Source organism: Cyprinodon tularosa, unplaced genomic scaffold (assembly GCF_016077235.1).
Source record: "Cyprinodon tularosa strain WSP-4 unplaced genomic scaffold, ASM1607723v1 ctg25, whole genome shotgun sequence".
Classification (NCBI taxonomy): Eukaryota; Metazoa; Chordata; class Actinopteri; order Cyprinodontiformes; family Cyprinodontidae; genus Cyprinodon; species Cyprinodon tularosa.
This window is the reverse complement of record NW_024038928.1, coordinates 691810-708367: the sequence shown is the minus strand read 5'-3', so window position 1 is coordinate 708367 and position 16558 is coordinate 691810. Positions and strand designations below refer to the sequence as shown.

At 46.2% G+C, this 16558-nt stretch overlaps 1 protein-coding gene across 2 annotated transcripts in view; it reads right to left on the bottom strand.

The window, feature by feature from the left end:
- LOC119785500 (son of sevenless homolog 1-like) overlaps positions 1-16558 on the bottom strand; it is a 50090-nt gene that overhangs the window by 14798 nt on the left and 18734 nt on the right. For both annotated transcript variants that reach the window (XM_038288205.1, XM_038288206.1), the window contains exons 10-13: positions 12985-13643; positions 12772-12853; positions 4084-4200; positions 3805-3908 (exon numbers count right to left, since the gene is read on the bottom strand). In XM_038288205.1, the coding sequence (XP_038144133.1) occupies positions 3805-3908; positions 4084-4200; positions 12772-12853; positions 12985-13643 (962 nt within the window). The remainder of the gene's footprint in view (positions 1-3804; positions 3909-4083; positions 4201-12771; positions 12854-12984; positions 13644-16558) is intronic.

Sequence of the window (16558 nt, the reverse complement as noted above, 5' to 3'; positions counted from 1 at the left end):
AAAGTGAAGCCACCGTCCCTCATGTTGGTACTCCCCACTCCCATGGGGAGACACAGTAAAAATTGTTAGCATTTGGCTGCAAAAACAAGCAGTTTGCCGGCTGTGGGAAGTTGTTTCACAGGTAATTTCACAGTCAGTGAATGGTAAATGGCATGTACTTATATAGCGCCTTTATTCAAGTCAGGAGACTTGACCAAAGCGCTACATTCAGTCATTTACCCATTCACGCACACACTCACACACTAATGGTGGCAAGCTACATGGTAGCCACAGCTGCCCTGGGGCTCACTGACAGGAGCGGGGTTGCCGTACACTGGCGCCACCGGGCCCTCTGACCACCATCAGTAGACAATGCAGGTGAAGTGTCTTGCCCAAGGACACAACAACACTGAAAGTCGGAGTCGGGGCTTGAACCGTCAATCCTTCGATTTCAGAGCAAACTCCTACATCCAACGCCACTGTCGCCCCTGGATGTACTAACCAAGAAAATCCACATATACGCCGATGTATGCCATAGTATACTATGTAGCGTAACATTAGTCTGGCTATCTAGGACTAACTCAAAGATATTGACTAAATTAGCCATTGACATTGTGTCTAATGTAAGAAAATAGAAAGTAGAGTAAATAGACAGTTTTTGTTGATAACTGTGGAAAGTCCCAATAGCCAAAATGAAAGCGTTTAAAGGCGTGAAAAATCTCCTTAACTTCTTGTTTCACATGAGCCCTCAAGTTTGGAAATGTTTACCTTAATTTTCGCACTATAAGCCGCACCGGACTATAAGCCGCAGGTTTTTTAATGTTTAATTACCAAATGGTTCGTGCACAGAGAGGATTGTCGGGAAAGAGGCAACTGTTCGGGGAAGCTCCTATTTATTAACATTTCAACTAGGGCTGCAACTAACGATTATTTTAAAAATCAATGAATCGGCCGATTATTTTTTCGATTAATCGGACAAAAAATATTTTTTTATATTAACCTCGTTATTCCAAAATAAACATTTTAGACAGAACAAACAAGCACACAAGTACAGGTTGCTCATTAACTGTACTGGTGCAATATGAAAAATAAATGTTTGTGTTAAAACTATGCAAACTTACATGAGAAATGTAGCTGTACATCCACAAAATATAGGGTACTTTGTTTCATAAAGCGCAAAAAAAAGACAGGCATTTTGTTTTTAAAAGCCCCTAAGGGGTTAAAACAATAGGCCCCCCCATTTCAACAAATTAGTTTTTTTTAGACTAGAAGAGTTCTGCCTTTTAAGACAGGAAAGTATAGCAGTTAAAGTTGCTACTTGAGAAAATACTGAACCATAGAGATAAAAATAGCCCTGTGGTTCAAATTATAAATTGTATTTGGAATAAAAATTAGAGAACTAGGGGTGCTAAAAAACACATCCTCCAAAGACAGATATTTACATGGGAATGTGGCATATAATTAATTGACATATTACTGATCTTGCTGGATTTTATTCTGCTTTACTTCCACAAATTGCAGGATCTTCTTTACTTTATCTTTTCCAGAAGATTTAAACTTTAAAAGCCTTGCCCTCATAATTTGCAAGTTAATTTATTTATAAAGAAAATATAAACGCTGCTTAAGCTAATTCAAATGAAATTAAAAGTAAAATAAGTAGCCAACCTTATCACTGTCTGTAACCTACTAACACTGTAAGCAAAGCATCAGATGAGCTACCTGAGAAACTAACGTAACGTTTCTAGGGCTGGGTACCGAACTTCGGTACTTTTATGGTACCGACCGAAATGCTTCGGTTCTACAGAGTATCGAAACATGCCTCGTCTTTCGGTACCAAGTTTCGGTGATTGGCTGGAACACTTAAGGTGATTGCGTCATCCAGGAAAAATACACAGGTGGTCACGCCTACAGCCAGGGTTCATGTGTATCTTTTGTGAACTGGTTGCAGCGTCGCGGAACCCCTTTAAAATGCCCCCCAGGTCAAAAGTGCGGCTTCACTTTATTAAGACTGATGCTAATAGTGCACAATGCAATACATCGTGCACGAAAATAATTTAAGAGCAGAAAGTCGCTCTGTGTTTGACTGCAAGAAGAGCGGACCGCAGCCAGCGCGACCATCCTCCTCTCAGCAGCCCGTGGGCAGAGCAAAGCCAGAGCGGAGTGAATCATGCTGCTTTCAAACTGGACGCAGCAAAAGCAGCAAAATCTCGTCTGCTGCTTCATTTTTGCTGCTTGTACCAGCTTCTGACGCGCTGCTGAAGAAGCTTTGCTGCTCTGGCTGCGCGGTCGCAAAGTGGGTCAGACGCGCGTTGGGCGGAGCTACTCTATCCTTTATTTGCCTTGCAGCTATATTTGCTGTGATCAGTGGGAATAAAGTAGTTTTATTATGTTTTTAAGTGGGAAAATCCACCTGAAAACGTAATCAGTGCAGTCAGTTCATCCTGCCTTCAATATTTCTGTCGGAGCCGCTCAGACCCCCCCCATACCAGCGGTGCGCTGTCAGTAGGATCCCATTCAACGGGCTTGTTTGTCAGACATGGTAATTTTTCTAAAGGAAAACTGCTAAGTAAAAAGGTCCTCACAATGTAACAGTGAATATTAGACACTGAATTATTTATTTTTTTATGTAAGAGGAAAAATGTAAATGGAAAAACAGAGCTTAAAATAAAACTCAAGATTTGTACTTTTTTATGTTGTGTAATTTTCTTTTTTTTCGAATTGATATTATAAAACTGGTATCGAAAAAAGTATCGTTCAGGAACCGGTATCGAAGTGAAGGTATCGGTATTGGTACCGGAACCGAAATTTTTTTAACAATACCCAGCCCTAAACGTTTCCCCACTTTAAAACGAAACAAACATGGTCGCTCACCCTGCTGATCAGCTCTCTTCACTGCCATCGAAGGCTCCAATGTGTTTTCTTTTCAGGTGCAGCATCATAACAGTGGTGCTTCCGTGTTATGTTAATTTGTTTTTACAAAAGTTGCATGTTACGACTTTTTTCGCTTTACAAAGCGCAGGCTATTTTAATTATTGTGATCAATTTGCGCCGTCAATCCCGGCGCATGCGCGCTTCATTTGCAGTCTGGACGCTGAGGGTAACATCCTGCTGCTCTGACTGCAGCACTGAGAGGGACTCTTGCGGGAGCGTGAGAACTGGGTTGGGATGGGGGAAGCGCCCCACGGTAGCAGCTGCCGACGGCGGCGGATGACGCATTAATCGCGCAACACAACTAATCGATGATGAAATTCGTTGCCAACGCTTTTAAAAGTCGATTTTTATCGATTTTATCGATTCGTTGTTGCAGCCCTAATTTCAACACAATTTGCATACCTTAACTGTTACTGTTTAGTGCAATAAAAGCTCCCATTTATTAACCGGTAAGTTTGTTTTCCATAATGAGGGTGTCACACAAACTGTCTTGCGCTCGCAATGTCCGTCTTTCTCCCTGTCATTCTGTCTCGTACCACTCGCGGTAGAAGTCTGCTTTCCTCCGCATTCCTGTGCGAGCGGCTACCGTACTTGTGTGTTGAATGTGACGTCAACATGGTGGATGGTAAAATCCATAGATTTAGGTATTACGCTAGTGGCCGTTAGCTGTAAAAGTCCATAGATAAGCCTCATTGTTATATAAGCCGCAAGGTCGAAAAATGGGGAAAAAGTCGCGGCTTATAGTCCGCAAATTACGGTACTCAACAATGAAAAAAAGTTTTGGAGAAGTTGTTCTGTGACTTTCCTTTGACAATGATTTGTTAGAATCCCCCACCCCATCCCTCCCAGAGCAGCTGTTTGAACTTCATGCAGATGTTTGAGCAAAGTACCAACCTCTGACTGAAGCGATGAAGTCCTCTAGTCGACTCAGCAGGTGAGGGTCTCTTTCAAAATCATAGAAGTGATGCTCCACCCAGTGACGACACACATTCAGAACTCTGCAGGGGGAGATGTGGGTCACAGGTCAGTAGTTATAATTAAAACCTCAATGGATTCACAGTCAAAAGCAAGCTGCACTGTAACTGTACTGATCTGAATGCTAGAAATAGTCGGACTGAACACTGACTGCTAAGATGCAGAGGTTTGCTACTTCCAGCTGGGGGCGCTCTGTACCTGAGCTGAACTGGCTGAACGAACTCTTTACGGAAACGTTTGAGGTCGGCGCTAAGAAGCTGCTCTCCTCCCTCCATCTGCTCTGCATCAGTCGACCTTGGCTCTGGGATCTCAAACCTGAAAACAGACACAGACGTCAGAAACCAGCAGATCTGGGCGTTATTCAGTCAGCTGCAGTACAACCTCAGCTTCACAACTGTAATAAAACTTTGTTATAACTTTCAACCAACAGGAAATATCTAGGTAGCTGGGCTCAAATTTTAGGAGCAAAACATTATTTTTGAATTGAAAAGAAAAGTTTATTTCATAAATACATTGTTTTCTGTAAATGTTATATATTAACTAATTACAGACCCTGCAATTTAACATTTTAATTGAATCCCACCACTAGATATGATACAAGAAATATAAAATGAGAAATGTGATGTGGAATCAAGGTTTTTCCTTGGCCTATTTTGTGTGATAAAATGTTTGAACAGAAGTAATAGAGAAATCTTGTACCATTCACTATGCTGTACTGTTTCGGGGGACAGAAAGCAGGTGCCTCCCCTCCCTACTCTAAGGGTGAGGGGAAGGTCATTAGAAATAATGAGTTCACAAAGCCTCCTTCATGCTATGGTTAAAATGTATGCCCTTATCGTTCTCCCGTCCTGTTTCTGGTGTGAACAGAAAACAGTTGTCTGAAATGTTTATCTGAGTAAATGTATGTCCTTTGATGAACTAAAGTGTTTCTCTTGGGAATATTCAATGTTCATGTGTGTATGTATGCTAGGGGTGTAAATCACACTCATCATGGCGATTCGATTCAAGATCGATTTCCTGACCCAACGATTCGATTATTTCGATACTCAAGAATACACCATGATTCGATTCGATTAATCGATTAATTAAAAAAAAAATTTTTTTAGACCTTACAGGCTAAACAAAGTTTCAAGTTTGAGATAAATCAATGAAAGCTGTAATATTGTTATGCATTTTTTTTTAGAAACAACAGCAAATAACAGAAGTAGAAAAGTTGCATTAAAAAATACTGCACATATCAGTGCAATGAGTGCAATTCAATACCTCGGCTCCAGACGTCTCGCCCCCTCCACAGACGCTCCGCTGCTCCTCTCCCAAATTCTAGCTGACCGCAGAGAGTGCCGCAGACAGGAGGCCGGCTTGGTTTGTTTTTATGACCGAAATTGCGGAAAACAACTCGTGAAATTTTACCCGCTAGAAGAGTGAGGTGCACGAGAACGATGGGACCCTTTTTCCACCTGGATCTCCGCCCTTTTTGGCCCTCATGTCCCTCCGTCGTCGGACTAGACTCGCCCCCACTTCCTCGCCGCCTCAGCTGTATCTAGACCCACAGCCTGTAGCACAGACCACGCTTCAATACAGAGCTTGACACTGACATTTAAAAATGTCAGTGTCAAGCTTGCTGCAACACACTTCTGTAAGAGTATAACCAGTAAGCGAGGTAGGAGGGCAAAATAGGTTTAGCGCCACCGCAGCACGGGAGGGAGAATTACGTCCAGGAGCAAATAGATAAAAATAGACCAGAGGGGGAAAAAAACATGAATCGATACTCTTGCGGACGTGTCAATGCATCGTATCATCGGCTGTTGGATCGATGTATCGATACAAAACGGTTATTATTTACACCCCTAGTGTATGCTGTGGATTCTTTTTAAATGTAGGGGTGTGTTTCTGAATGCTTCAGAATCACACTCAGCTGTATTCAGCTGGTTTGTGCCATTCTCCTCTGCAGAGTAAAATAAAATGTTTTCTTTCTTGCATATCAACTCTCAGTGCTCATTTTTTACTCCACAGTGATATCTCATAAAATACATAAAAATAGAAATATACCAAGTCCCACCAATGACAAATGAAACAAAACAGGGATTTAAACTGGCAACCAACTGGCTACTGGGTATACTTTATTAATTTATAAAGCACTTTAAAAATCCATGAAAACTGGTGCAAATAGAAAAGAATAAAAAAAATAATAATAATAAAGAACACAAAGAACAGGCGGTTTAAAATGAGAACAAAAAAACTGATAAAAAAAACAGTCTCAGATTAAGTAGAATAAGTAGAAAGTCCATTGTTAGTTTCTAAATAAGGATTATTCCACCTACAGGGGGCAGCAGCACTAAAACTCTGTCCCTCTGAGTGGGATCTGCTCCCTCTTACCAACTCCTGTTGGCAGCAGTAGCAACTGGAGACGGTTCAGGGAGAACTTCAGGGTAGAGAGCCTCAAAGCGAATGGTGGTTTTTAAAAAAAATCGACTTTCCCTTTGTCAGTTTGCACCGCTGATCACAGGAACCACTGAGGACCAAACCGCATCATTGTTTAAAGTCTGGGCGGCTTTAAGACTCAACAGAAGCAGATTGATGAAGCAACTACTTTCTTATTATCAGTTATTCCCGCTAATTCTACTTCATGTTCTCTTTTACCCCATTTACTCTACCCTTGCAAAACCAATCAATGCCGATACCGGTCCAAGCTCGGATCAGTTAACCAGGCCGAGCTCGGTTCTGACGACCGTTTACACAACACTTTATCTCGGTTCCTCGCCTCCTAGTGACACCGCCTCTGCGGTATTACTGCCAGTACTGAAGGAGGAAATCAAGCAGTTGGTGGCGGTAATGCACCAAAAGTTGTTTGCCAGCCGCCATAAAACACAAGAAGAAGATGATAAAGGAGGGAATTAAGCAAATCAAAATTGCGGCGCCCGTCACATTCAGAAAGTTATGCTTGATTATTAATGCTGTACTTCGGTGTTATTGTTTAAAATGCCATTATTTAAAATGTTGCGTGGAGAAGATTTCGATTGTTGTTTATAGTTGTTGTTCTACTTCTGTTTTGTTTTGGTTGGCAAGCAACTTCCGGAGGGGCATTACCGCCAACTACAGGAATGGAGTGTGAATCAGGATGTGCAGCCAGACGGAGATGATGCGTTCTGCTCATGCTCTCTTGTTATCGGAGAACCGAGCCAGGGAAAAACCGAGCCGAGCCCACCTCTGGAACTGGTCTGCAGTTATCTCGTTTCGGTTGTGTCTAGCTCGGTTCTGTTCAGTTTGCTTTCCATTTACACATGATAAGTTATCTCAGTTACTGAGCTCGGACCGGTCTCGGAACGGTTTTTCAAGGGTAGTGTAAATGGGGTATTTGTTTCCTCTCTTCACAGTTCTGAGGATGGCATCAGCCGAACCGCTGCTTCCCGTTCTCCCTCCTCTTGGTTCTGTCTCTCAGTGGTTGCCTCTTTCTACTGGCTGAAATTTTACAGTGACATCCTCCCTGGTTCAGTTTTGTTTCTCTCATTGATGAAGCCACTAAAGAAGCTTCTACTACAAATAACCAAATTTCTCTCAGGCAGAAAGTACCTGTGGATCTGTGTTTCTGTGTTCCCTTCATGTTTCTGCAGTGTTTCTAAATCTCCCTAACAGTTTAGGCAGAAGGCTGTTTAAACAGCCTAGCTCTGCTGGATCATTTCCGCATGTTTTGCTGCTTTAAATTTAATCATCTCGCGCATGCCCTCTACGATCTCCAAGGAACTCAGAGCGGAGCGGACGGGAGCCACAGTGGGGGCTGTAGGCTTTGCTTTGTGCATGCGGTCTGTAGCGCGGCGGAGCGGAGTGCTGACGGAGTATGAGGGATTTCGGGGTTAGCCTGACATGTTGGTCATGTTGCTGTTAGCATAAACAAAACGTGTTGCACAATGCTTGCACACTGTTGCACTTTTGTCCACAACTTTCTTTCCGCCGTCATCGTAGGTCACTCTAAATGCAAAGTGGTCCCATACAGCAGACCTATAAAGTGCTGCTGGCGCGTCTTCCAACTCCTGTTCTTTCCCAATCGCCATACCCACACAATTCTCCACAACAACTGATTTTTTTCTGCTACACCCGGCTACGCTGCTTCGCTTCTTCTTCTTCTTGTTTACTACAGGTGGTTGGCTTTGGTCGATCTGGAGTGTATACGCTTCGCCTATGAGAAAAAGGAGCAGCGCATGAACCGAACGCAACACACGCGAACTGAACCGAGACAGTCGAACCGAACGGTTCGGACGGTTTTCATAAACCGTTCCATCCCTAATAGGAATGACTTGGATTTTGTCTGGATGTAAGGACTAAATTGACTTTTTCCTGTAACCAGCCTCCGGACAATGTTTATTTTATTTGCTGTTTAATAGTTAACAAAACACACCAGAAGACCTAAATAAACAGCACCCACTCACAGAAGAAAATGATTCAAGGCAAAAGTTGTGATAAACTCAGGTCCGGTTCTCCGATGCTACCTTCTGTCTGTTTTCATCATTTAAAAAATGCTACGTTCACACCTAAAGGCAGCTTGTTCACATGCAAAATCAATGGTTGATACGCATCAAAGCGCAGTAAAAGGTCCCGCAGCATATCTGAGCAGCTGAAGAAGCGCATCTGAGCAGCTGAAAAAGCGCGTCTGAGAGGCTGAAAAAGCGCGTCTGAGAGGCTGAAAAAGCGCGTCTGAGCAGCTGAAGAAGCGTCTGAGCAGCTGAAGAAGCGTCTGAGCAGCTGAAGAAGCGCGTCTGAGCAGCTGAAGAAGCGCGTCTGAGCAGCTGAAGAAGCGCGTCTGAGCAGCTGAAGAAGCGCGTCTGAGCAGCTGAAGCAGAGCGTCTGAGCAGATGAAGCAGAGCGTCTGAGCAGATGAAGCAGAGCGTCTGAGCAGCTGAAGCAGAGCGTCTGAGCAGCTGAAGCAGAGCGTCTGAGCAGCTGAAGCAGAGCGTCTGAGCAGCTGAAGAAGCGCGTCTGAGCAGCTGAAGAAGCGCGTCTGAGCAGCTGAAGCAGAGCGTCTGAGCAGCTGAAGAAGCGCGTCTGAGCAGCTGAAGCAGAGCGTCTGAGCAGCTGAAGCAGAGCGTCTGAGCAGCTGAAGAAGCGCGTCTGAGCAGCTGAAGAAGAGCGTCTGAGCAGCTGAAGCAGAGCGTCTGAGCAGCTGAAGCAGAGCGTCTGAGCAGATGAAGCAGAGCGTCTGAGCAGCTGAAGCAGAGCGTCTGAGCAGCTGAAGCAGAGCGTCTGAGCAGCTGAAGCAGAGCGTCTGAGCAGCTGAAGAAGCGCGTCTGAGCAGCTGAAGCAGAGCGTCTGAGCAGCTGAAGCAGAGCGTCTGAGCAGCTGAAGCAGAGCGTCTGAGCAGATGAAGCAGAGCGTCTGAGCAGATGAAGCAGAGCGTCTGAGCAGCTGAAGCAGAGCGTCTGAGCAGCTGAAGAAGCGCGTCTGAGCAGCTGAAGCAGAGCGTCTGAGCAGCTGAAGAAGCGCGTCAGAGCAGCTGAAGCAGAGCGTCTGAGCAGCTGAAGCAGAGCGTCTGAGCAGCTGAAGCAGAGCGTCTGAGCAGCTGAAGCAGAGCGTCTGAGCAGCTGAAGCAGAGCGTCTGAGCAGCTGAAGCAGAGCGTCTGAGCAGCTGAAGCAGAGCGTCTGAGCAGCTGAAAAAGCCCGTCTGAGCAGCTGAAGCAGAGCGTCTGAGCAGCTGAAGAAGCGCGTCAGAGCAGCTGAAGCAGAGCGTCTGAGCAGCTGAAGAAGCGCGTCTGAGCAGCTGAAGCAGAGCGTCTGAGCAGCTGAAGCAGAGCGTCTGAGCAGCTGAAGCAGAGCGTCTGAGCAGCTGAAGCAGAGCGTCTGAGCAGCTGAAGCAGAGCGTCTGAGCAGATGAAGCAGAGCGTCTGAGCAGATGAAGCAGAGCGTCTGAGCAGATGAAGCAGAGCGCCTGAGCAGCTGAAGCAGAGCGTCTGAGCAGATGAAGCAGAGCGTCTGAGCAGCTGAAGAAGCGCGTCTGAGCAGCTGAAGCAGAGCGTCTGAGCAGCTGAAGCAGAGCGTCTGAGCAGCTGAAGCAGCGCGTCTGAGCAGCTGAAGCAGAGCGTCTGAGCAGCTGAAGCAGCGCGTCTGAGCAGCTGAAGCAGAGCGTCTGAGCAGCTGAAGCAGAGCGTCTGAGCAGATGAAGCAGAGCGTCTGAGCAGATGAAGCAGAGCGTCTGAGCAGATGAAGCAGAGCGCCTGAGCAGCTGAAGAAGCGCGTCTGAGCAGCTGAAGCAGAGCGTCTGAGCAGCTGAAGCAGAGCGTCTGAGCAGATGAAGCAGAGCGTCTGAGCAGCTGAAGCAGAGCGTCTGAGCAGCTGAAGCAGAGCGTCTGAGCAGCTGAAGCAGAGCGTCTGAGCAGATGAAGCAGAGCGTCTGAGCAGCTGAAGAAGCGCGTCAGAGCAGCTGAAGCAGAGCGTCTGAGCAGCTGAAGCAGAGCGTCTGAGCAGCTGAAGCAGAGCGTCTGAGCAGATGAAGCAGAGCGTCTGAGCAGCTGAAGAAGCGCGTCTGAGCAGCTGAAGAAGAGCGTCTGAGCAGCTGAAGCAGAGCGTCTGAGCAGATGAAGCAGAGCGTCTGAGCAGCTGAAGCAGAGCGTCTGAGCAGCTGAAGCAGAGCGTCTGAGCAGCTGAAGAAGCGCGTCTGAGCAGCTGAAGAAGAGCGTCTGAGCAGCTGAAGCAGAGCGTCTGAGCAGATGAAGCAGAGCGTCTGAGCAGATGAAGCAGAGCGTCTGAGCAGCTGAAGAAGCGCGTCTGAGCAGCTGAAGCAGAGCGTCTGAGCAGCTGAAGCAGAGCGTCTGAGCAGCTGAAGCAGAGCGTCTGAGCAGCTGAAGCAGAGCGTCTGAGCAGCTGAAGCAGAGCGTCTGAGCTGCTGAAGCAGAGCGTCTGAGCAGATGAAGCAGAGCGTCTGAGCAGATGAAGCAGAGCGTCTGAGCAGATGAAGCAGAGCGTCTGAGCAGCTGAAGCAGAGCGTCTGAGCAGCTGAAGCAGAGCGTCTGAGCAGATGAAGCAGAGCGTCTGAGCAGCTGAAGAAGCGCGTCAGAGCAGCTGAAGCAGAGCGTCTGAGCAGATGAAGCAGAGCGTCTGAGCAGCTGAAGAAGCGCGTCAGAGCAGCTGAAGCAGAGCGTCTGAGCAGCTGAAGCAGAGCGTCTGAGCAGATGAAGCAGAGCGTCTGAGCAGCTGAAGCAGAGCGTCTGAGCAGATGAAGCAGAGCGTCTGAGCAGATGAAGCAGAGCGTCTGAGCAGCTGAAGAAGCGCGTCTGAGCAGCTGAAGCAGAGCGTCTGAGCAGCTGAAGCAGAGCGTCTGAGCAGCTGAAGCAGAGCGTCTGAGCAGCTGAAGCAGAGCGTCTGAGCTGCTGAAGCAGAGCATCTGAGCAGATGAAGCAGAGCGTCTGAGCAGATGAAGCAGAGCGTCTGAGCAGCTGAAGCAGAGCGTCTGAGCAGCTGAAGCAGAGCGTCTGAGCAGCTGAAGCAGAGCGTCTGAGCAGATGAAGCAGAGCGTCTGAGCAGCTGAAGAAGCGCGTCAGAGCAGCTGAAGCAGAGCGTCTGAGCAGATGAAGCAGAGCGTCTGAGCAGCTGAAGAAGCGCGTCAGAGCAGCTGAAGCAGAGCGTCTGAGCAGCTGAAGCAGGGCGTCTGAGCAGCTGAAGCAGAGCGTCTGAGCAGATGAAGCAGAGCGTCTGAGCAGCTGAAGAAGCGCGTCAGAGCAGCTGAAGCAGAGCGTCTGAGCAGCTGAAGCAGAGCGTCTGAGCAGCTGAAGCAGAGCGTCTGAGCAGATGAAGCAGAGCGTCTGAGCAGCTGAAGAAGCGCGTCAGAGCAGCTGAAGCAGAGCGTCTGAGCAGCTGAAGCAGAGCGTCTGAGCAGCTGAAGCAGAGCGTCTGAGCAGATGAAGCAGAGCGTCTGAGCAGCTGAAGAAGCGCGTCAGAGCAGCTGAAGCAGAGCGTCTGAGCAGCTGAAGCAGAGCGTCTGAGCAGCTGAAGCAGAGCGTCTGAGCAGATGAAGCAGAGCGTCTGAGCAGCTGAAGAAGCGCATCTGAGCAGCTGAAGAAGTGTGTTGTTAACTTCTGAGCTTCTGACACGTGCGATGAGCTTAGAGTTGGAAAAATTTAACTTTTGCTGCTCAACAAGCCACATCAACCAATCAGAGAAGCTGATCTAAAGCTGTACGAGAGACAGACACAGTGCTGCTCATGCATATCACTGTGATTACTCCTCTGAAACAGTTTATTAACGCCTAGCATTTAATGTTTTTTAAGGTACCTGTCGGTAAAATATGTTTGATTTTTACTATTCTGGTGCCTGCAGTTTGGATAACATACGTGAAAAACACCTTCCAGTCGCTGTGAACACTAGGGGAAAACTGCAAAGAGGCGACTAGGCCAGAGGCTGCTGTTTAACAGGGTTACAGGTGACAGACCTCCGACGGTATACGGGGGTCTGAGCGCCTCCGACAGAAACAATATTTAAAACCAGGCTGGTAATCTGGATAAACTGACTGCACAGATGAAGTTTTCCGGCAGACTTTCTCACTTTAAAACATTTTAAATCTACTTTTTACCCACTGATCACAGCCAATATAGCTGACATTGTTACAGGCAAAGAAAGGATAGGATAGCTCCGTCCAACATGCATCAGACCCACTTTTCCACCGCGCAGCTAGAGCAGCAAAGATGCTTCAGCCACATCTCAGAACTAAACTTGTACAAGCATCACAAATGAAGCAGCACACCAGTTTTACGGCCTCTGCTGCACGTGCTTTGAACGTAGCATAAGGGAAAGAGACTCCATGGAAATGTCACCTGATGTTAACTGTGAGTGAAACATGACTTCACACCATTTGAAACCTTCCCCTGGTCTGATTGGCCCCTAGCACTCCGCAGGTGAACTCACCTCTTCATGAGCAGGTCCAGCAGCTCCCGGGGTTTACAGAACGACCTGTAGGTGGTCAGGAAGGTCCGGACGAAGTTCGGATCTGTAAAAACACGGCAGAGAACTCATCAGAGGCCAAACCCAGCACTGGCCTCAACCTGGTTCAGCTCTGAGCTCCTAGTTGAAGTTCTGATCGGAGGACTGGTTGGATACCAGCTCCAGCAGATGTCTCACCTGCGTACATGTGATAGGTCAGCCTCTCAATCAGTTTGAGGACCGTCCCGGCTTTGATGATGGGAATCCCAGACTTGGACTGGATGTTCTCCTCAAACACCACGTTCTCCTCCGAGTCTGGCTCGGCGAAGCTGTACTCCTCGGCCGACGGTAGCTTCATCTGCTCCTCCTTCTCCTGCAGCAGAGCTTTGTCCAGGATGCGCTCCAGCGTGCTGCGGTACTGCAGCGAAATCAGCGCCGCCATCCAGCCGTTCTTCTCCTCTGCGGATTTGGCCGAAAACACCACGCTGTTCCCGTCCTTCAGGATGATCTCGAAGGCGTGCCGGTACTCGCCCTCCTTGTCGTCCTTGTCGTTGATCTGCACTTTGCGCATAAGGAACTTCTCTTTGAGGCGATACTCGGCGGTGGAGCCGGCGCCGGGCAGCCGAGGAGGCCCGTGGTTGGACTTGCAGCAGATCATGAGTCCGTCGAACAGGAAGATGTGGCGCTCGTGTTTGGCACCGACGCGGGTCAGCGTGCCCTCCATGATGAACTCGTTGCAGCACTGGCCGATGTCTTTCCCCTCCCATCCGTCGATGTTCTTCTGGATCTCGTTCATCTTCCTGATGGCGAGGTGCTTCCCCTTCATCTGATGGCTGTAGAAACGACACGCCGACTCACTGCGGGGGGAGAGAAATGAAACGGTACGGTCAGAGAAAAGCTTGGTTTCCCCTACTGCTCCTCGTCCTCCAGCTGTGGGAGCTGAGGGTCAGATGCCTTCGGGGGCGTTTTAAGTCGGAGCAGCAGCTGAGAGGTTTCAAAATGAGCTCCGTCCTTTAGCGACCCCCAAATCCTTCCTTCCAACTGTTAGATTTTAGCATATTTGTTTTTGAAATTTTGTTTTCCTGTTCTTCTGTAAACTGATTCCGTTTTTTCTAGGAGCCTTTTTTTTTTTAGTTCTGAATTAGAAAAAGCTCAATCACATAATTAGCAGCATAAACAGAGAACCAGTGTTAGTTAGAAGTTTACCCACAATTAGAGGAAAAAGACTGAAGGACTAAAAAAAGTCAAAATTATCAGTGTTTATGTGTTTGCCTGATATATTTTGATTCAATTGAATCTTTAGTGTTTATATGTAAGGAAATATATATTTTTTCCAGTTGAATCAACCTATTGTCTTATGTCTGCTTTTTCACCAATAGCTGCCATTAATGTTCCTGGTTTCTGATTGCAAAGCTATGTGTTAATGCAATTATTGTTCTTTTTACTTGCCATTATACCGGGGAGGATATGAAATGATTGACTAATGATTAATTTTAAATACTGGTTAACTGATGATGTCTGATTAGACTGAGGCGAACCTTCTTTACATGGGTTAAGGTGGATCAATACGAAGAGGAGTCCATTAAAAATATACAGTTCAGTTTCCCGAACCTGTGACAGTTTTCTTAAAAAACAAACCATAGTATTTCAAATATTCCTGAAAAGTTTAAGTTAACGTAAGGCTTTAATGTTACTCCATCTTTAAATTAGTTTAACATCTCTGTGAATTTAGGATTAAATGTGCTTCACGTATTTTATTCTCTTCCCCTTATTTTTTGTACTAGGTAACCGAACAGTTCTGATAAGTTACTTTTAAAAATATGTTTAAGTTGAATAATAGGCGAAAAAAAATTTTTTTTGGTTAATTTGGTAAGCATTTTATCAAATGGCACTAAAACGTTTTAAAATTTGAGGTTCCCGTTTTTAACTACTGTAAGAACTTGAAAGATCATCTTGATACAGAAGAAGGAAAAATTGCCACTTATCAATAACTGTTAGTCGATCAATAAGATAAGTCGCTTTTAGATTAACTAAATAGATAACTTGCATCCCTGAATCAGTTTGTAAGCTCACACCATTAAAAACAGGATGACAGTAGGATGTTAACTGTGCTTTTATTTTGTAATAGTGCAAATACCCTAAATGTTTCAATGGCTGTGAGACATTCAACAGTTATATTATAGAGAATGTCTTGGAGAAGAACTGCTCTGTAGCGCCGTCCTCAAGGTAAAGGTCTGAAAACCTCTGTCCGGAATTTGTGTGCTCATCAGACATTTCAGTTGCTAAAGTAATAAAATTATCATTTTTCCAGAATCGAAAAATTCTGGAAATTTGAGAGTCAATATCCTAAATCAACTCTCATATTAATTACTATTTTTAGGAAAACATTTTCCACTGTCCTTACAGCCGCCATTAACTACTATTACTTCATTTTTTGCTGCTTAATTTTAATGATGATGAACAATAATTGAACTTCATTGATCTTACATTGGAGAAATTTCTATCCCCTTGGGGAGCAGAGGGCTGCCATTGTGGGGTGCCTGGGGAGCAGTGTGGGGGTTAAGGGTCTCAGGGACCCAGAGTGGCAGTCTGTGGGAGGGGGGCAGAACCTCTATGCTCTAACCTCTAGACCGCCACTCCCCAATGTTAAATCAATACTAGTGTTAATACACTCACCGGCCACTTTATTAGGTACCCCATGCTAGTAACGGGTTGGACCCCCTTTTGCCTTCAGAACTGCCTCAATTCTTCGTGGCATAGATTCAACAAGGTGCTGGAAGCATTCCTCAGGGAGTTTGGTCCATATTGACATGATGGCATCACACAGTTGCCGCAGATTTGTCAGCTGCACATCCATGATGCGTATCTCCCATTCCACCACATCCCAAAGATGCTCTATTGGATTGAGATCTGGTGACTGTGGAGGCCATTTGAGTACAGTAAACTCATTGTCATGTTCAAGAAACCAGTCTGAGATGATTCCAGCTTTATGACATGGCGCATTATCCTGCTGAAAGTAGCCATCAGAAGTTGGGTACATTGTGGTCATAAAGGGATGGACATGGTCAGCAACAATACTCAGGTAGGCTGTGGCGTTGCAACGATGCTTAATTGGTACCAAGGGGCCCAAAGAGTGCCAAGAAAATATTCCCCACACCATGACACCACCACCACCAACCTGAACCTTTGATACAAGGCAGGATGGATCCATGCTTTCATGTTGTAGACGCCAAATTCTGACCCTACCATCCGAATGTCGCAGCAGAAATCGAGACTCATCAGACCAGGCAACGTTTTTCCAATCTTCTATTGTCCAATTTCGATGAGCTTGTGCAAATTGTAGCCTCAGTTTCCTATTCTTAGCTGAAAGGAGTGGCAGCCGGTGTGGTCTTCTGCTGCTGTAGCCCATCTGCCTCAAAGTTCGACGTACTGTGCGTTCAGAGATGCTCTTCTGCTCACCTTGGTTGTAACGGGTGGTTATTTGAGTCACTGTTGCCCTTCTATCAGCTCGAACCAGTCTGGCCATTCTCCTCTGACCTCTGGCATCAACAAGGCATTTCCGCCCACAGAACTGCCGCTCACTGGATGTTTTTTTCTTTTTCGGACCATTCTCTGTAAACCCTAGAGATGGTTGTGCGTGAAAATCCCAGTAGATCAGCAGTTTCTGAAATACTCAGACCAGCCCTTCTGGCACCAACAATCATGCCACGTTCAAAGTCACTCAAATCACCTTTCTTCCCCATACTGATGCTCGGTTTGAACTGCAGGAGAT